This window comes from Acipenser ruthenus, chromosome 23 (genome assembly GCF_902713425.1).
Source record: "Acipenser ruthenus chromosome 23, fAciRut3.2 maternal haplotype, whole genome shotgun sequence".
In the NCBI taxonomy this organism is placed as follows: domain Eukaryota; kingdom Metazoa; phylum Chordata; class Actinopteri; order Acipenseriformes; family Acipenseridae; genus Acipenser; species Acipenser ruthenus.
Window position 1 is genome coordinate 18,432,003 of NC_081211.1, and position 20,303 is coordinate 18,452,305.

The 20,303-nt window shown below is 38.3% G+C and overlaps 2 protein-coding genes across 2 annotated transcripts; one reads left to right on the plus strand and one right to left on the minus strand.

The window, feature by feature from the left end:
- The first annotated feature begins 1,013 nt into the window (after positions 1–1,013).
- LOC117412951 (pre-mRNA-splicing factor RBM22) lies at positions 1,014–8,709 on the plus strand. The gene is made up of 11 exons (XM_034021608.3): positions 1,014–1,233; positions 2,059–2,112; positions 2,512–2,541; positions 3,094–3,226; positions 3,394–3,494; positions 3,869–4,041; positions 5,741–5,941; positions 6,124–6,288; positions 7,236–7,324; positions 7,664–7,795; positions 8,164–8,709. Exons 1-11 carry the CDS (start codon positions 1,180–1,182, stop codon positions 8,301–8,303), a joined length of 1,272 nt encoding a protein of 423 aa, XP_033877499.1. The 5' UTR covers positions 1,014–1,179; the 3' UTR covers positions 8,304–8,709.
- Positions 8,707–19,827, minus strand: LOC117412952 (myozenin-2-like). Its single transcript, XM_034021609.3, has 6 exons — positions 19,687–19,827; positions 17,866–17,965; positions 14,129–14,283; positions 13,125–13,275; positions 12,444–12,618; positions 8,707–9,173 (listed from the first exon to the last, which is right to left on the minus strand). Exons 2-6 carry the CDS (start codon positions 17,948–17,950, stop codon positions 8,990–8,992), a joined length of 750 nt encoding a protein of 249 aa, XP_033877500.2. The 5' UTR covers positions 17,951–17,965; positions 19,687–19,827; the 3' UTR covers positions 8,707–8,989.
- Positions 19,828–20,303: the final 476 nt, after the last annotated feature.

Consider the following 20,303-nt stretch of genomic DNA (forward strand, 5'->3'; position numbering starts at 1 on the left):
ATGAATCAAACACCATGTTGCTCGAAATCGCTTGCTGCAGCTCCACCTACTGTTCAGAATGAACTTCTAAAAAAAGGGCCTGTAAATAATAATAATAATACATTTTTATGCATTTTTGTTTTTATTTTTTTTAAGTTTTAAGGGACTATTTTTTTAGGTCAAAGGCAGAAGGATATTTAATAAAAATAACTTTTTTGTTAATTAAAAGATGTTTTTACGTTTGTTTTTTTTTAATTTTATTTAGTTGACCCATTTTATAAGCACAATAAGGCACTTCAGGGTGTGGGATATACTCCAATATCCACACGCCCCGGGCGGTTACACACTCAGCTTCGCCTCTTGACTTATAAAGCACCCGGGCCGTGTGGATATTGGAGTATATCCCACACCCTGCTGTGCCTTATTGCTTACATTTACAGTACTTAAAAGAACAAGGAGCCAGCTACTGTCTCGAGTTGAAAAGAAATGGCCAAGTTAAACTGTATGGATGTATGGATAAGAAGGCCCAGCTTGGTTTTGTTTAACATGGCGATTTTCATAAATGAGAACATAGATCTTTTACTCATGTGAAATGCTTACCATAGCACACTGGGGTTTTTTTTAATAATGATTACGGTTGTCATATGCTTTTACCTTGATTTGAATCTGAATATGAATTAAACCTTGCTATATGACTCCCACAATCGTTGTAAACTTTTATAAGGGGTGCTTGGACCCCTCTATCTTCTATTCAGAAATTCAGGCGACAAGTAAACAACACATTATTTTGTTGGAAGTAATTTATTGGCAAATGTCCTGGTTAAAAACACCAGAATTGTGTCATATTGTGACAACAAAAATAGTCCAGTAATAAACACCATACACACTATAGATTCATTTCAATGATTGGAATTGTCTTGAATTTCTCAAAAAATCAAGCTTTATATTAGGTAACCTTGGGGCATTTTAAAGCATTTTTGACTGTTATCTGATCATTGTTCCGTGATAATGTATAAAGTCTTACAACAGTATATGACTGCCCCTATGCAGATCACACTGCCTTTCTGTTACTTTGTTCAGTGACTTCCGCTGCTAGAGAGCGACCGAGCGAGAGTGTTTTTGTGTTCTGCTGGTGGATGCTGGGATACAGGCGGGTCTATTGACTTGTTTCCGGTGTATTGTGGGAGACGTGTTTGCAAGATGGCGACGTCGTTGGGAGCTAACACTTACAATAGGCAAAACTGGGAAGACGCGGTATGGTTAAATATCAAAGTTATTCAAATATACCAATTACATACATTAAACCTGGGACCATTTGCAGTAGAATTACTGTAAATACAAGGCGACGCTATGATCTTTGGATTAATATTCTGTTCATCTGTTATAAAATTTGCGCATGGATGCCTCAGGCTTCACGCATTTTTTAAATGTAACAGTTCCGCGAATAAACAATATAGTCCAGAAATTAAAACCTTTTTATGAATGACACATTTCGATGGAGAGTAGACTTTTATTACTGGCAGAAAGTGTGTGTTATTTCTGATAAGGTGTTTTTACTGTACAGTACCAGTAGTAAACATAGATCGTGGTTGGAAAAATGTGGGGCCTACTTGTTTATCATTGGCGTTACGTACTGTACTGCTAACTTATAAAAGCATAAATGTGTTAAATAGTGGACTGTTGCTTTATTATTGTTTTATTTAAATATTGTTTTGTCAAAATAAATTACCATACAAATCAATTGTACTATACGTAACAAGACTAAAAAAACAACTAAACGCTGTTTTTTTTTTTACTTAAATACGTGTCTAGTTGGATTTACTTTTTATGAAATGTATATACATCTGTTTAACACTTAAGTTGTAAAGTAAGTGAACGAATCCAGTGGCTATTAAAGTAACGAATTTAAATAAGTACATGCATTCATTGAGCTTATTAATAGTTTTATGACTTGCACTTAGGCACACTTGGTTTTAAATAATGTGGTTAATAATATATGCCATACATTTATTAAACAAATTATAATATCCACGAAACCCTCAGTAGATTATTTCGCCTAACTAGTCATTCTCTTTATAGGACTTCCCCATTCTTTGCCAAACATGCCTAGGAGAAAATCCCTATATCCGCATGGTAAGTTATTACGTTTTTTTTTTTTTTTTAACGGAACAAATAGTAAGCAAGATACCTTTAGTTTCCAGAAAAGTCGTCTCAGTTAACAATGTTTTAACTTATTTGTTCTCTACTCAATATACTCAGTAAGCTGATCACACTGAGTTGTCTGACTAACCAGTGATGCATTTTGAATGAGTCTGAATGTACTGTGTAGATATTTACCAAGTCTGTTTTTCCTGAAGTCCATGCATTCTAAAGCAGGTTCAGTATATGAGATCACCAGAAAAGCACAATATATGTTAGTCTGTGTCCAAAGATTAAACTACTTAAAAGTAGTCATTTGATGTTGGGCAATAGGAAGTTTTAATATCATAGTGAAGTTGATGTATTGATTGCAATATGTTGTTTTTTTTATAGACGAAAGAGAAATATGGCAAGGAGTGCAAGGTAAGACTTTCAGTTTATTATAAAGTGGTCTACATAGCTTCTTGGTAAAACTGGGCATTATCAAGTATTAGATAAGTCAACCAACTGTTGTCACTTGCCTAGCATTATACATTACATGATGTACAGTTGTTTTGTTAATAGCACTTAAAAATTCAACACTGCAGACCCCAAAGAGGTTAAAAAAAAAAAAACTCAACACAACAAACCAGTGCTGGTCTTTAGTATGCCCTTATATCATTTTTGTAATAGTTAATTCCATAATAAGATGCAAAATCTATTTAATTGGTTATAGTATGGTTGTCTTTGTAGCTCACAGAGTTCAGATGTGTCATAAGTCTTTCCGTAACTGACAGTATCACCACTATATTGCTTATTATAAATCATCTAGTAAATACATTTAACTGTTAAAGTAAAGTCATTTTTATCTGACACATTTCTCAATTTTCAGTGTACTTAACAATTATATTTTCAGTTTCACTCCTATCACATCATTGCCCCAAATTGTTGTTTTAGTTTCAAATAAATTCTGTGTTAACCCCCCCCCCCATACAGATCTGTGCCAGACCTTTTACAGTGTTTCGCTGGTGCCCAGGGGTGCGGATGCGCTTCAAAAAAACAGAAGTGTGTCAGACATGCAGCAAACTGAAGAACGTGTGTCAGACCTGTCTGTTGGATCTGGAATATGGCAAGTTGCTACTAAACCCCTTCAACTGTTTAACCTGGAAATTAGTACTGTTAGTACGTTTCAGTATTATTTATCACCCCAGTTTGTACTTCTTAATGTAACAGTTCCTGTGATTGACTGTTTGTTATTCGTACTCTTCTTATGAACTCTTCTTTGTCTTTCTCCAGGTTTGCCAATCCAGGTTCGTGACACAAGTCTGTCCATCAAAGACGACATGCCGAAATCGGATGTCAATAAAGAGTTTTACACTCAGAACATGGAAAGAGAGGTAATTTTTCTATGAAATAAGCATTTAAAATGTTTAGTTTTGGCTTTGTACCATTGTTAAAGAAATTGGAATATGAGCTTTTATTTTCTTTGAACTTATATAGTTTTAGACTTAACTGCAATCGTAGTTAAGACCAATAACGGTCTATATACTTGCACCTTTTCGTAATACATATTTCAGGATTAGATAATTCATTCAATTTAAAGTAAGACCATATTGACTGTAAATTGTACATATTTTACTACACTATGTGAGGAATGACCTCAATGTTTCACTTTTTTTTATATACATAAGCCTGCAGCTTTGTTATATTTGTTGTTGACAATCTAGATTGGTATAGATTCATTCCCCAATCTGTTTCCTGTGCTCTTCAGATTCAGAACTCTGATGGGACAAGGGCGGTTGGGTTACTGGGGAAGGCACCGAGCTCCAGTGACATGCTGCTGAAACTGGCAAGGACCACCCCTTACTACAAACGTAATCGACCCCACATCTGCTCCTTCTGGGTGAAAGGAGAGTGTAAGAGAGGAGAAGAGTGTCCCTACAGGTAGGAAGACATAACTTACTAACATTGCAGTACCCAGGGCTAGAAATCATAATTAGGAAATGATTACATCACAGTGGTCACGACTTTCACATACATTTTGCCATTTAGTTTCCACTTGGCGTGAAAAAAGGAAATGAGTAGTACAGGTCTTTTGAATTGGCAGCAGTACAAAGTTAGAGGTTAACAAATGTCAAAAAAGGTGAATACTTACACAGAGCTATAAAAAAAAAAGTGGTGAAATTAAGTTCTAAGCAAGTAGCAGAGCAATATCCCAAACAATTTCATGAAAGTGGAGGGAGCAGCTTTATTTAACCCTTTGCGGTCCTATGTCGGACCTGGTCCGACATTGCAATTATTCCTATCTGGTCCAATGTCGGACTCTGTCCGACATCATCAAAAAGATGCAAAAAACAGGTTTCTAGTCGTTTTTTCTCCGGAAAAAGCAGAGAAAACCATTCAATGGCCAAGTGGGAGCGACAGGAGCCGAGACAAGCCAAAAAAAAAAGGGCGTATCTCATGAATAGTCATACTTGCCCCTGGCATCAGATAACGGCGGCCATAAGGAAACAAGCTGGCTGTGACTGCATCAGCGCTCAGAGAATATCACAGACATTTGCAGAGCTTTTTTCAGTTATAGTAATAAAATAATGACTTGGATCGCATTATTGAGGCGTTTGGTGATAAAAACGAGTGATCAGGAGATGATTGATCGGTATGTAGGTCTATTATTATTATTATTATTATTATTTATTTCTTAGCATATGTGAAAGCTATAGCGAATGAAAGGGTGGGGCGGGGCTGGAGATGCCTAGTGAGTGCTTTGTTGATATCATGGTATTTAATTTATTTGGTATTTTGTATTTTAAAATTTAAAATGGTTTTAATTTATCAAGACAATCAGACTTGAACAGAACACCCTAAAGTTGTACACCGTTTTTATACAACAACAGTATTAAGATCTGTTATTTGCTCAAAATGACGTGGTGGTGCAGTTTACTAAAACATTTTGGCGTAAAAAATTTAATAAATACTTTTGTTTAGCTGATGGTAAACAGAATTAGGAAATGGTCGGTCTTATTGCTTAAAACACAAGGCGCTTGGAGAAGGCGTTTCTCTAGAAGCTGCGTGTGACATCAGAAAGACACCAGCCAAGAGCAGCCGGCGCAGCAAGCTCTGGGTAACAGAACGCAACCATTGACACGTGTATTCTGTGTCGACAGTTTCCTTCAAAACCATTATCAAAGTACAGTATCAGTTCACAAAAAGATCTTCACCAGACACTTTGCTAACGCTGCAAGTATCATCACTTGATTCAGAAGAAGTCTGTTTGCAGTTGAAAAATGTTAACTGTTATATAAGTAATTACGATAATTGCGGTGCAGAATAAAAGGAACGGTATCAATACCGTAATGTACCTGAACCGCGTTAAACCGAAAAACCGATATACTGACCCATCCCTACTTTGAGCTTGTAAGATGGGCTCCTCTTACAGGGTTGAGGAAAACGCTTGTGATTTTACATATATAAATTAGTGTAAAAAAGGCTTTTTTTTTTTTTCTTCTGCAATTCTCAAGGCACAATTTAGGGGAATAAAATTCCTGCAACTACCCTCGCAAAATTTGCATCTCTTTTGAAAGTCTTGTGCAAAGAGAAATAAAGTTGAACCTTGAAAACTTGTAACACTGTTTTTAACTTTTAGGCATGAGAAGCCAACAGACCCAGATGACCCCCTGGCAGACCAGAATATTAAAGACCGTTATTATGGGATCAATGACCCTGTGGCAGACAAGCTTCTTAAACGAGCCTCAACCATGCCACGTCTAGACCCGCCTGAAGACAAATCCATCTCAACCTTGTATGTGGGCGGGCTGGGAGACACTGTTACAGAGACCGAGCTCAGGTGAGGATCAGGGCAGTACACTTCAGTTGTTTTTGATTTCAAGAACACACGTGTTTACATTTACAGACAAATGAATTAATTAGAAGCTTGAGCTCCAGAAAACAAGTGTTTTTAAAAAAGTCAATTTAAACCTGTGTTGGAGTCTTTTGTGGTACCTAATTGAATATGGTCTTGTTTTACAGGAATCACTTTTACCAGTTTGGAGAGATTCGCACCACAACAATAGTGCAGAGGCAGCAATGTGCATTTATTCAGTTTGCTACAAGACAAGCGGCTGAACTTGCTGCTGAAAAATCCTTCAACAAATTGATTATCAATGGCCGCAGGCTCACAGTCAAGTGGGGCAGGTGAGAGATCCAGCAGAATTTGAAAGCTGAGTGTATTTGAAAGCATTTGTTACCAAATAAGAGTGCTGTTAAAGCCCACAGATGGTCTTTATTTATATAGTGTGTTTCATGCATAGCGAGTGCTGTATTTATCTTTCATTTTCAAATGAATCTCTAAACAGAGCCCTGTCTACATCAGTAAGGGGCTTCTATGTTGTGAACATAGCAGCTGCAGTTAGTGAATGAAAGCAATGCAGAAATTGCTTTTCTGATTTGTTTTCTTCTACCAGATGTTAAGCTCCCTGAATTGACCTAATCTTTGTTGGGAACCTTGTCGAAAATGAGAGTTGCATTTTAAGTGTGAAGGTCTTCCTGTTTCATTCCCTTGGCTATGGAGAGATTACGCTTCAGAATTTTAAATCAAAGGCTTTGAACTAATAAGCTGCAGGATTACTGTCTCAATTTTAAGAAGCTGTAATTCAGTAGACTGTGTAAATTTAATCAAACCTAGTATCTTTAGGGGCTAAACCTAAAAATGATTGCCAAAAAAGATGAATGTTCATATTTATCTTTTTATATTTTCATTGAAACTAGTTTATGCTTGCAAATTAGCTCTCCCGTGTAAAAGCTGAATATTAATTGACGTTGGTATGTAACGCTGTCAAAGTAAATCTGTTTCCCTGCTTCTTTTAGTGCTGCTAGAGTTATTCTTGAAAATATAATTGTTAATTTCAGTCAGTTTCTTCCAGTTTCTTAAGCTGCTTCAAAATAACTTACTTGCTCAGCAGCCTCCTGTGCTGTTGCTGCAGTTACCAAGTTACTACACTAGAGGGCAACCACACATCTAAAGCCTGAAATGTAATCAAAATGTGAACATGCTGCTTCTGCATACAAATAGTGAAGTGTTTTTTGATGCAGTGTACCATTTCTTTTGTTTAATATAAGTCCCTGTCTTCCCTGTGTATCAGGTCCCAGGCAGCGAGAGGAAAGGAGAAAGAAAAGGATGGCGTCACAGAGGCTGGCATGAGATTGGAGCCAGTACCAGGTCTTCCAGGAAGTAAGAGTTGTTTAAAATTACTGTTTGTCTTTCATAGGCAGGCCCACATAGAGCCCGCAAACCAGATGTATTTTAGCAGACACAGGATCATGCTCATTTACATACTAATAAGACATGAAATGACTGACGGGATGAGCTAGTATGTTGCAATAGCAAGGAACATAAGGGCAGTGCTACTTAGTTGATGGCAAAATGCAACCAGTTATGCCAATTTATGCTTCTATGCAAATAGTCAGTCCCAAAAGGTTCTATTATCTGTAAATGTATCATTCTCAAAGTCCACTGTTTTTTTGTTTGTTTTTTCAATTTCATTTAACATTTATTTTATCCTCCCCACAGCCCTGCCCCCTCCCCCTGTTGCAGAGGAAGAGGCTCCAGCAAATTACTTCAACCTTGGTCCAAATCCATCTCCATCAGTGATGAACATCGCCCTGCCACCCCCACCAGGCATTGCACCCCCTCCTCCTCCAGGTAATAACTACAGTGATGTCCGTACTTGCATTTTTAGTGACATGTTGAGGAAAGCTCCTCTGATTTATTAAACTTGACTGATTTTGTTAAATATTCATATTTTGTGTAATATGGTATTATCTCTACTTATGTGTGATTGGCTAGGCTTTAAAAGCCTGTATCTTTGGGAATGTGGTAGTGGGCAGACAAATTAAATGTAAAATAAAAATGAGTGCTGCATATAAGAAACAAACACAAGTTTAAATTAAGTATAAAGTAGAACATTTAAAATCAGTTTTGGGTAACACTGTCCACTAATTGCATGTGTGGATACTGTGTAAATACAAAAACAACTTCATCATGGTTTCTAAACTTCTTTCCCTCTACAGGTTTTGGACCTGCCATGTTCCACTCAATGGGCCCACCCCCACCTCCCCCTCAGTTCATGAGAGCCCCAGGTCCCATCCACTACCCTTCCCAGGATCCCCAGCGAATGGGCGCCCATGCCAACAGACATGGGAATTCCTAACCTCCCTGTTTCTGTCTTTGTCCTTTTTAAAGTTTTTGCTATCCCTTTAATTATCCTGGTAATGTAAAGACTGCTTGATCAACGTCAAACTGCACAATTGAAGATGTATTCATGCTACTGTAAAGAACATTTGCAAGTAAAATACCTGAACTTCCTCTAAGCTACCGTAGTTTCACTGGGACAGTTCATTTTTAAATTATAATGTACCAATACTGTGATTTGTGGAGAGGGGAGGGCTGGGTACACTTTAACCATCTTTCAGATGAAGCCCATGTTAACTAAAGATACTTAATTTTTTATTGTATTAGTTTAATGTTACATGTGTAAATGACCAGAAGAGTCATTTTTATAGCGTGACAATTTCAAGTAATTTCTTTTCTAGAACATTAAACAAGCATCAAGCTTTTCCTCTTGTCAAGACCCTTTTTAATGTTAATAGTGATGTCTTATCATTTTTATCTAAAAGAATAGTGTTGCGTTCAGATGCTGGAGTACATTTGTTCTGGGGAAAAAAAATAAATAGTTTCCCATTCTCGACTACCCTCTCCCGTATATTTTAAAACAAAACCTAATTAAATGGCGTTTATATTTTGAATGGTCTGGCTCATGAGGGTTGTAAAGAGTAAGATAGGGAGGCAGTGCTTTTCTGTGTGATGACTCTGATTTGTAGATCGTAGTCCCTGGGTTTACAGCTCAGCAGACTCTGGAGAAAAGCAGACCCCCCAGCCTCTAGGTGCACGGTTGAAGTTGGGTCTGTTTAGGATACGAGCCAGGCTTAAGCTGGGCTCAGTCTGTGCATGGGAGAGCTCGAAGCCTGGCAAAGGAAATGTCCTCTCGTATCCTGCTGTTCCTCCAAAAGGCAAAGGCGCTCTGGAAAACATGGATCAGAATTTTTAAATATCCATTCTTAAACTGTTTGGAATCTGGAATTCTATAGAATAACTACATAGTTAATGTTAGGAAATTGCCACCACAGAACTTTTTGTTTTAATATCTGGAACACTGTTTTTTTAAAAATATATTAAAAAAAAAACTAAATTGCTTTTCTTTTGCCTTTATTTTTATAAAATTTGTTGGTTGTGTTATTTATGGAAGGGCTGAGATTCCACCACTCCATGAATATTACATGTCTGTGCACTTTTACATTGAACTCTAATTCTTTAACTTCAGGTTACAGACCTAACCCTAACCCAGCCCCTGCATTTGTGTACCTGGAAAGACACTTTCCATGTCACAGAAATGAGCACTGAGTTAGTATAGAACAGCTTTAGTTTAGTGAATTCGTTTTTTTTTGTGTTAAGTTCACTTTCCAGTGGTTCTTAAACATTGTGTTTTTATACAGTGCCTTGCGAAAGTAAAACTGTATTTTTTTGTGAAGAATCAACAAGTGGGACACAATCATGAAGTGGAATGAAATTTATTGGATATTTCAAACTTTTTTAACAAATAAAAAACTGAAAAATTGGGCGTGCAAAATTATTCAGCCCCTTTACTTTCAGTGCAGCAAACTCTCTCCAGAAGTTCAGTGAGGATCTCTGAATGATCCAATGTTGACCTAAATGACTAATGATGATAAATAGAATCCACCTGTGTGTAATCAAGTCTCTGTATAAATGCACCTGCACTGTGATAGTCTCAGAGGTCCGTTTAAAGCGCAGAGAGCATCATGAAGAACAAGGAACACACCAGGCAGGTCCGAGATACTGTTGTGGAGAAGTTTAAAGCCGGATTTGGATACAAAAAGATTTCCCAAGCTTTAAACATCCCAAGGAGCACTGTGCAAGCGATAATATTGAAATGGAAGGAGTATCAGACCACTGCAAATCTACCAAGACCTGGCCGTCCCTCTAAACTTTCAGCTCATACAAGGAGAAGACTGATCAGAGATGCAGCCAAGAGGCCCATGATCACTCTGGATGAACTGCAGAGATCTACAGCTGAGGTGGGAGACTCTGTCCATAGGACAACAATCAGTCGTATACTGCACAAATCTGGCCTTTATGGAAGAGTGGCAAGAAGAAAGCCATTTCTTAAAGATATCCATAAAAAGTGTCGTTTACAGTTTGCCACAAGCCACCTGGGAGACACACCAAACATGTGGAAGAAGGTGCTCTGGTCAGATGAAACCAAAATCGAACTTCTTGGCAACAATGCAAAACGTTATGTTTGGCGTAAAAGCAACACAGCTCATCACCCTGAACACACCATCCCCACTGTCAAACATGGTGGTGGCAGCATCATGGTTTGGGCCTGCTTTTCTTCAGCAGGGACAGGGAAGATGGTTAAAATTGATGGGAAGATGGATGGAGCCAAATACAGGACCATTCTGGAAGAAAACCTGATGGAGTCTGCAAAAGACCTGAGACTGGGACGGAGATTTGTCTTCCAACAAGACAATGATCCAAAACATAAAGCAAAATCTACAATGGAATGGTTCACAAATAAACATATCCAGGTGTTAGAATGGCCAAGTCAAAGTCCAGACCTGAATCCAATCGAGAATCTGTGGAAAGAACTGAAAACTGCTGTTCACAAATGCTCTCCATCCAACCTCACTGAGCTCGAGCTGTTTTGCAAGGAGGAATGGGCAAAAATTTCAGTCTCTCGATGTGCAAAACTGATAGAGACATACCCCAAGCGACTTACAGCTGTAATCGCAGCATTAGGATTAACTTAAGGGGGGTGAATAATTTTGCACGCCCAATTTTTCAGTTTTTTATTTGTTAAAAAAGTTTGAAATATCCAATAAATTTCGTTCCACTTCATGATTGTGTCCCACTTGTTGTTGATTCTTCACAAAAAATTACAGTTTCATATCTTTATGTTTGAAGCCTGAAATGTGGCAAAAGGTCGCAAAGTTCAAGGGGGCCGAATACTTTCGCAAGGCACTGTATATATATTGTAACACAGCCACTTTGTCACGTTGGTTTGTCCCTATAAAAACGTAGACCCGACACAAACTTGAGGGTTTAGCGCTTTTTACGCACACTTGTAATAATCCAAAAATGAACAAAAACAAAATAACACCTAGCAGTACTTGAGCACTAACTAAGCATACAGGAACACCCTAACTGTAAACAGGACAGCTAAGCTGTTTACCTGTTAACAAACACACACTGTTTTACACACTAGCACGGTAACACACAGTTCCTTTCATCTGACTGCTCGGCAGCAGGTACACCTTCCTGCTTCCTTCTACTCAGCAGTCCGGAACATATATATATATATATTGTATTGAACCAACTTTTGTGTTATTTACTTTATGCTGTCTACGTTATTCAGTATCTTGTAAACTCACACAGCCTGGAGGAGCTGAGAGGTTGGCAGCGTTGGACAGTGTCAGATTTCTGCTCTGAGGTTTAAATAAAATCTGGCCCCTCTGAATGTCGAGATCAAGTTTCAGAAACATGAGGTCTGAATGGGGAATCTCAATACAGGCAATGAGAAGTCAAGAAGCAAGTGTTCCACAGAAATTATAAAAAGTACCACACTTAGGCAAAGAAGTTTAACAGTCAACTGAATTTAATGCTGAATTAAGGTATCCTAGGGGTAAAAGCAGTGATGTTACTGCACAACCCGTTCACTGTTTCAGAGTGGATCTATTCACTCACTCATTCTAAACAAGGATATTATTACATGAAACCTAATAAAAGTGAAAACAGGTTAAGATCCAGTTTCTGGTGCATGGGGCATTTTGTCATAAACAGCATAATGAATTCAAGTGGTATAGCATTGGTGCAGTCATATTTTTCAATGCCTTGCCTATGGTGAATTGCCAATCACTATCTTGAAAGAAATGCAATTGCAAAAGGAAAAAGATTAGGAAATGTTGATTTTTGAATAAATTTCCTTCTAATGTATTTGCAACTACTTTTGAAACTTTTTACACATTGTAATTTCTATAACCAACCAACCACCTTCTAATAAAGACTGACCAGCTTTGAAATACAATAATGAGAGAAGTAACCTATGGATGTCCAAGCAGTTAAAAAGTCACAAGCACAACCTGTTGTGAACTCTGCTATTTTAATGTGGATGGGGCTGTTGGCTGGAGCCACCAGAACTCATTTATCATTAGACCCTCGTGGCAGTGAATCATGTCCTTGTAGGCAATGAGAGGGACACTCGGGAGTGTCTTACCTGTTAAAGCACCTGAACTGTGGTTTTGTGGGAGGCTCAGGGAGCTGTTGGTTCAGGGAATGCAGGAGCTCCTCCATGTCAGTAAGGGACTCCCTCCAAGGTGACTGGTAGGATTTTGGGATGACTGTGATGTTAAACTTCTCATGTGGCATTTCCTTCAGGGGTCCAGAGTACCCTAATGACACACATAAAGTGAAACCTGTTAAATGATTTAAAAGGCTTGAATTCCATCACATACACACAGTTAAGGGAAAGTGGATACATTCAGGTCGCTGGGGTTCGTTCACAGAGTCACAAAGATTCCTGCCAGTGTAATAGCTACACAACATTAATGAAGGTCAGGTTAAAACACCTGACCCAAGAGCAATACCTTACTTGAAAACCATCAACAAACTGGCTTGTTCTCAGTGGTTACACACATAACAAAATGTGCGGTTAAAAGTTCAGAGGTTGAGAAGGGTCAGATGTTCCTATCTAGGAAATTCCTAGATGGTCCCCTGTGGTTACACATCCCAGGTTAGTTCAGCTTTGAACCAGATCTTCCCTATTAGGCCTATGGTCCTGAGAAAGCTTCTCAGTAAAGTGTTGAGCATTCCAGTAGAAGTGCTTTTTTATTTATAAAAACAGACAACTCTAAATCTGGGATCTGAGCCCTCATTAGAAAGCATATTGCCTGGTTACCTGGTGCAATGGAGTTTGGATTTCCACTTTTTTTAGCTGCCTTTTTCTTCAGTGTTGAGAGGAAATCACCTTTGCCAGGTGGCCCGATGTAGATCTCTGTTCTGAAATTCTCTTTCCCGCTGTCTGACAATGGCTGAGTGCCATTCTTAACCTTGTGCAAAACAGGGCATTTACATATAAGAAATCAGTTACTTTAACAAGATCATTGGGCTGGATATTCCTCTTGCTCTCAATAGTTTGTGTTGAAAAGTGAAAGCATTGTAAAGCCCACAGAGGTATGGTAAAGCACATTAAAAACATGATGGTAAACTACTAAATGCACAGAGAAAAGCATGGAAAAATTACAGTGCACGTTTTACTGTAGGAAACTTTTAGGGGCTGCCACAGTTATGGCAGTGACATCATTGTACTTTCACAGATAATTTGCAGAAATTCCGTATTACCAGAGCCCATGACCCACACCCCAAGTCTAACTTTAGGATGACAAACTAATCTGTTGCACCATTGATGGCAAAGACTAATTGAAACAACAGCCCTACTAAATCTCTTGATTTAAGGCTGGTTCTGTAGATCATGATTAGCACTAATCTTGGACTGCCTTAGTTTATGTAAGATAGTCCATCATTAGTGTTAATCAGGGCCAAGGTTTTTAGAAAAGGGAGGTTAGTGAGTTGTGCACAAGAGTAAGTGGGTATTTTAGATGTTCATTGATTTAAAATACCTTCCACAAAAACTATGTTGTGCTCACATAACCTCCCATTTCAATAAACCTTAATGTGTGTCTGTAAATCAGCTGTTAGTGTTTAAAGATATAGATATGCTCTACAGAACAGTGGGTAGATGCCTTGGTCAAATGCCTGTTTTGTTTTTCTTACTATTTTATCTCTTTTATTTCCTGAATTTATATGACTGTATCATGGCTGAGTGATTGGTGTGCAGTATTATACAAATATAATATTTTGTTAAACTCAATAGGGAAAGTTTTGAAAACTGGTGCTACTCACAGTGAGAGGCCCCTCTTTCATGTTCTCCAGAGTGAACCTGTCGACCCGTTTCTGCCTCTCGTGAAACATCCTCGACCCCTTATTGGAAAGCAAGGCCAGCTCCTCCATCATCACATCCCTGGGGACACTGATCTTCTTCCCCAGGTTCAAGTGGTCTAAAACAAAGAAGACACAGTGCCTCATTTTTAAACTCTGAGTTAGTTTCTTGTATTACTGTATGTAACTAAATTTAAAGACTACATTTACAATTTACAGACGTGCTCAAATTTGTTGGTACCCTTACAGCTCATTGAAATAATGCTTCATTCCTCCTGAAAAGTGATGAAATTAAAAGCTATTTTATCATGTATACTTGCATGCCTTTGGTATGTCATAGAATAAAGCAAAGAAGCTGTGAAAAGAGATGAATTATTGTTTATACCACAAAGATATTCTAAAATGGCCTGGACACATTTGTTGGTACCCCTTAGAAAAGATAATAAATAATTGGATTATAGTGATGTTTCAAACTAATTAGTTTCTTAGTATCACACATGTCTCCAATCTTGTAATCAGTCATTCAGCCTATTTAAATGGAGAAAAGTAGTCACTGTGCTGTTTGGTATCATTGTGTGCACCACACTGAACATGGACCAGAGAAAGCAAAGGAGAGAGTTGTCTGAGGAGATCAGAAAGAAAATAATAGACAAGCATGGTAAAGGTAAAGGCTACAAGACCATCTCCAAGCAGCTTGATGTTCCTGTGACAACAGTTGCAAATATTATTAAGAAGTTTAAGGTCCATGCAACTGTAGCCAACCTCCCTGGGCGCGGCCGCAAGAGGAAAATTGACACCAGAGTGAACAGAAGGATAGTGCGAATGGTAGAAAAAGAACCAAGGATAACTGCCAAAGAGATACAAGCTGAACTCCAAGGTGAAGATACGTCAGTTTCTGATCGCACCATCCGTCGCTTTTTGAGCGAAAGTGGGCTCCATGGAAGAAGACCCAGGAAGACTCCACTTTTGACAGAAAAACATAAAAAAGCCAGACTGGAATTTGCTGAAATGCATATTGACAAGCCACAATCTTTCTGGGAGAATGTCCTTTGGACAGATGAGTCAAAACTGGAGCTTTTTGGCAAGTCACATCAGCTCTATGTTCACAGCTTTCAATGAAGCTTTCAAAGAAAAGAACACCATACCTACAGTGAAACATGGAGGAGGCTCGGTTATGTTTTGGGGCTGCTTTGCTGCGCCTGGCACAGGGTGCCTTGAATCTGGGCAGGGCACAATGAAATCTCAAGACTATCAAGGCATTCTGGAGCGAAACGTACTGCCCAGTGTCAGAAAGCTCTGTCTCAGTCGCAGGTCATGGGTCCTCCAACAGGATAATGACCAAAAACACACAGCTAAAAGCACCCAAGAATGGATAAGAACAAAACATTGGACTATTCTGAAGTGGCCTTCTATGAGTCCTGATCTGAATCCTATCGAACATCTATGGAAAGAGCTGAAACTTGCAGTCTGGAGAAGGCACCAATCAAACCTGAGACAGCTGGAGCAGTTTGCTCAGGAAGAGTGGGCCAAACTACCTGTTAACAGGTGCAGAAGTCTCATTGAGAGCTACAGAAAACGTTTGATTGCAGTGATTGCCTCTAAAGGTTGTGCAACAAAATATTAGGTTAGCGGTCCCATCATTTTTGTCCATGCCATTTTCATTTGTTTTCTTATTTACAATATTATGTTGAATAAAAAATCAAAAGCAAAGTCTGATTTCTATTAAATATGGAATAAACAATGGTGGATGCCAATTACTTTTGTCAGTTTCAAGTTATTTCAGAGAAAATTGTGCATTCTTCATTTTTTGTGGAGGGGTACCAACAAATTTGAGCACGACTGTATGAATTGGTGGATATTCCCTATTAATTACACAGTAACACATTGCTACCAGTTTAAGGGAACAAGATGTCTCTTAAAGGGACAATGTATAATGTGACATCCCTACAGCACTATAAACCTGCTATGGATTAAGCCAACCCAACAATACTGCACTTTTACTCTGATAGAGATAGCTACTTTCAACACTAATGCACATAGCCACTGTGCCAGATTTGTGTGTGAATGGTTTTAAGAGCATGACAGGGGCTTCAGCCATCTTCCATGGCCATGACAACCCCAGATCTCAATCCAATGCAGCATATTTGAGATGAAATTGAAGTGCATTTGTCACAACGATCCTCTGCCTACCTCTCTCCACCAACTGCTTGCAATATTAATGACTGAATAGATTAACATGCCTCGGGACACCTTCCAGCACCTTGAGGAGTATATGGTAATAATAACAAATAAGCCAAGTTCATAAAAATTGACCCTCTAAGACCAGGGCCCTCTAAGACTTTAAAGAGCGTTGACTGGGAAACGTGATCTTGATTATAACAGGTGGAGCTGCAGAGCCTGTTTGATGGCTCAGTGGATTTATCTCATCTTTGCCATACTGCGATTGTAAGTTTACTGCCAAGCACATCAGGCAGTGTGGACAGCTGCACACACAGTCGCCAAAATAATTCTGGAAAAGCAGCAACGTGGAGGGCTTCCAGAATTATTTTGGAAATGGCAGTATGAACCGCTGACTCTTTGTTTTTGAGGTAAAATAGGCAATTTACCCATTGACTTAAAGTACAAGTGCGCTTAGGACCTATAGTCAGCTGTAGTTTTGAAAGTTATACAGTAATTTCCGCTCTTAGATCCTGATTTTTTCACAAAGCATAAAAATGTTGCCAAATTTTTACCACATCATTTTTTCTTAGAACCTGATCTACACTGTTATACAGGTGACTCCATAGTAGTACAGTATAATAAACTAATTTATTATAGAGGATTTATTGCAGGTTGTAAAAAAGACACTTTTAACAGGCCCTCACAAACATCATAACAGCATGTGTGTGTGTGTGTGTTTGTTTGTGGGAGAGTGGTTGCATTGGAAACAGGCTTATAAATAGACATTATGTTAGCGTACTCTGTAAAGGGCTGCAAGTCTGGATTGCAGATGGAAATATATTTATATTGGACACATGGCATCAACAGTCCAATATAAATATGGACAGCAGTGTGGCGTAGTGGTTAGGGCTCTGGACTCTTGACTGGAGGGTTGGGGGTTCAATCCCTGGTAGGGGACACTGTTGCTGTACCCTTGAGCAAGATACTTTACCTAAATTACTACAGTAAAAACCCAATTGTATAAATGGGTAATTGTATGTAAAATTAATGTGATATCTTGTAACAATTGTATGTTGCCCTGGATAAGGGCGTCTGCTAAGAAATAAATAATAATAATATAAAACATGTGTCAGAGTCACACTTTGATGAGCTAAGTCACCTACAATCCAATGAAATATCTGAGTCAAAATGGAAATGCACACATCTAACAAGTCATAACATTGCGTACTTAAATCATATTCATTTATATATTATACACCTCTGTGAGAGCCACTTCTAGGTACTAAATATCAAAGGAGGCTGTGCTTAATAATTAAAAACTGCCAGCTAAAATTGCACAACACATTATTAAACCATTCTTGATAAGCACTTTTTTTAGTTTAATAAATTACAGTTTATAAGTGTGATTAACATTATATACAGTTACCTACACTTGTAAACCAAACAGAGACAAACTATGACATCAATGACTTAATTACTAATGATACAAGATGACTCCCTTAGCATATTTCACCAGTACTGGCTTATTGCAAGATACCTACCTCCCTCAATCTCTTTATGAACTGCTTGAGCCCTTTCCTTCCTCTCCTTGACCAGATCTGAGTAAGATGTTGGCATCATATTCATTCCTTAAGTTTCCTCCTGTGAAAGACAAAAACAGAGGTACTGGAGTATTATGTCTGGCTACTAGGGGTTGATGTGAATCTCTACCCCACGAGGATAGGCCGCAGCTGGATTGTATTAGAGCATGTTACAGCACCAGGGGATTCCCCTGGACCTCACTGACCACCTTCACCTCCCCAGTGCTGTGAACTGATGAAGTCCAGCTGCTGCTTATTCTAGTGGGCTCTGGCTTGATCCAACTCAACTCTTCGTCTTCCTTTCTTTAAAAGAAATAGCAAAGTTTTGTTTTGTGTTTTTTAGATTCTAGAAAACATGGGATTTGGTGTTCATGAAAAGTTATTTATGAAATTGATTATGATATAAATGTAATTTATTTTCACATAGTAATTAATGAGGTAATTTCCAGTAATTGTCTCTGATGATTATGTTAAGGTTAAGGCTAATGATACTGACAAATAATATGAAGAAAATACAAAATGACTTCATAAAATGTAATAATATGAAATTGTATCTTATAAAATGGCAATTCACGGTAATTGTTGCTCAGTTAATATGAAGCTCTGTCCAATATAATAATATAGTTGGATTCTTCTCTAGCTTTGATATAAAGGCTGGTTCAAACTGTGACTACAGGGAGATGAGAAATCGAAGTGACAGTGCTTGCAAACTCTCTTTACCATGGTTTTAAATAAATAGAATTCAGTCTTGTTTGCAGTCATTTTGTATGGCTTGTAGTTCTGTTGCTCCAATATTAAGTTACTATCATTTTCCTCTATATCTGTCTTTACCTGGCAGTGAGCTTACTTTGAGTTTGGTTTGGGTTTCAAATCATGTGCAATGTGACCTTTCTACATTGTATCTGTCGATATGTAGGTGGGTCTAGCAGAGCTCCTTTTGCTTTAGAAACAGGGTTCAATATCAGGTTCATGTTAAATTAAACCTTATTCGTAATTAAAGTCTGTTATCTGTAGCTAGATGTTCTAATCTTTTACTTTTCCAGACTTTTTCATTAAAATTATGAGGAATCCTTAAGCAGGTCATATTAGGCTCTGTTTTTCAGTAGAAGCAAATGAAACAAACTAATTAGAAAGATCCTATTATAGAAATGAAACACATCCCCCTGCCCCCCCAGAGAATGCTGTTCTTATTTTCTTACAGCATTGTTCCTTCAGAACACTTAAACAGCATATAAACCCAATCTTAATAAGTCCCTGGAATCAGGAAATGAGCAGCTGAATTTGTTACACAATAGGCAAGGGAATCTCAACTTTGGTTTATGAAGCATTCCCTCCAGAAATCTCTGAAATGCAGCTTTAGGTTTTGACCTTGTCTCTGTAAGACACAAGCCTCACTGAAGTTAAAGATAGGTTTTCTAATACTTTCCAAATAGTCTTCAACCATTCTTACAGATTTATAACTAAAGACTGTTTAATCTTCCAACTGACCAATTTAAATTTGGTACGTCATGAAAGTCATCACACGACTGACAGAACTTTGTATTCATTCAAAGATGGCTAGACAATGATTTTGCTGTCTTCTTCAAAGCCCTGTCAAAAACTAGAGGCCCAGCCCTAATTCTGTGAACTTTGTAGCTCTGAAAAATCATTTGGGGAAATAAGCTAGAGTCCATCAACAAACACTGGAATTGTAGAGCGTGTTTAATTGGACTCAATAACTGTTTATAGAATACGTTAATTTGTCTTACAGTCCAATTAACGTACCGACCGGCAATCACTTACCTGCTCCAGTAGGTGAAAAAGTGAAAAAGCTGTTAAAAAGAATCTTCGAGTTACAGTGCTTCTTAACACTTGTCTGCTGTTGTCCCTCCCTGCCAGTAGCCCTTCTCAGGGAACAGCTGGGCAAGCTGAAAGTCTTGGACATCTCCACATGACATCATAAACCGAATTTAGCTGAGCCAGAGTTGGCTTGGAAATGTGAACACTGTTGGAGTTTTAAGTCAGTCTGGCTGCATCATCTTAATGATAAGAATACGATCTGGGTAGATTACACTGTGGGTTGCCAAGGAGCAGCTGGGTTTGACTATTCTCGTTAAAACCAGGGACATCACAGGTGTACCAATTTTGGACACTGAGCCAGGTTTAACTCCAGTTCTATTGCCTTAATGAAAAGTTTTGTGACCACTGGGAGCTGGACTGAGAGAAACAGAATTAATTTCACATAGGTTCCTAACAACCACCAAACTAAAAAATAGAACTGTTTCACAAATGACCATTTCAAATGGGCAATGCTTGAACTGCAAACATAAAAAAGCAGCACTACGTCATGTTAATTCCGTGTCCCATGGAAACAGACAATCACAGCTTCGGATATAAAAGTATTGCAGTAGTCCACCTTT

Coding starts and splice junctions, on each gene's coding strand:
- LOC117412951 (XM_034021608.3), top strand. CDS start 1,180: ATGGCGACGTCGTTGGGAGCTAACACTTACAATAGGCAAAACTGGGAA. Junction 2,113..2,511: donor AAAATCCCTATATCCGCATG/GTAAGTTATTAC, acceptor TTTTTTTTATAG/ACGAAAGAGAAATATGGCAA. Junction 6,289..7,235: donor CTCACAGTCAAGTGGGGCAG/GTGAGAGATCCA, acceptor CCTGTGTATCAG/GTCCCAGGCAGCGAGAGGAA.
- LOC117412952 (XM_034021609.3), bottom strand. CDS start 17,950: ATGAATATGATGCCAACATCTTACTCAGATCTGGTCAAGGAGAGGAAG. Junction 12,619..13,124: donor TCCAAACTCCATTGCACCAG/GTAACCAGGCAA, acceptor GTGTGTCATTAG/GGTACTCTGGACCCCTGAAG. Junction 9,174..12,443: donor CAGTTCAGGTGCTTTAACAG/GTAAGACACTCC, acceptor CATGTTTTCCAG/AGCGCCTTTGCCTTTTGGAG.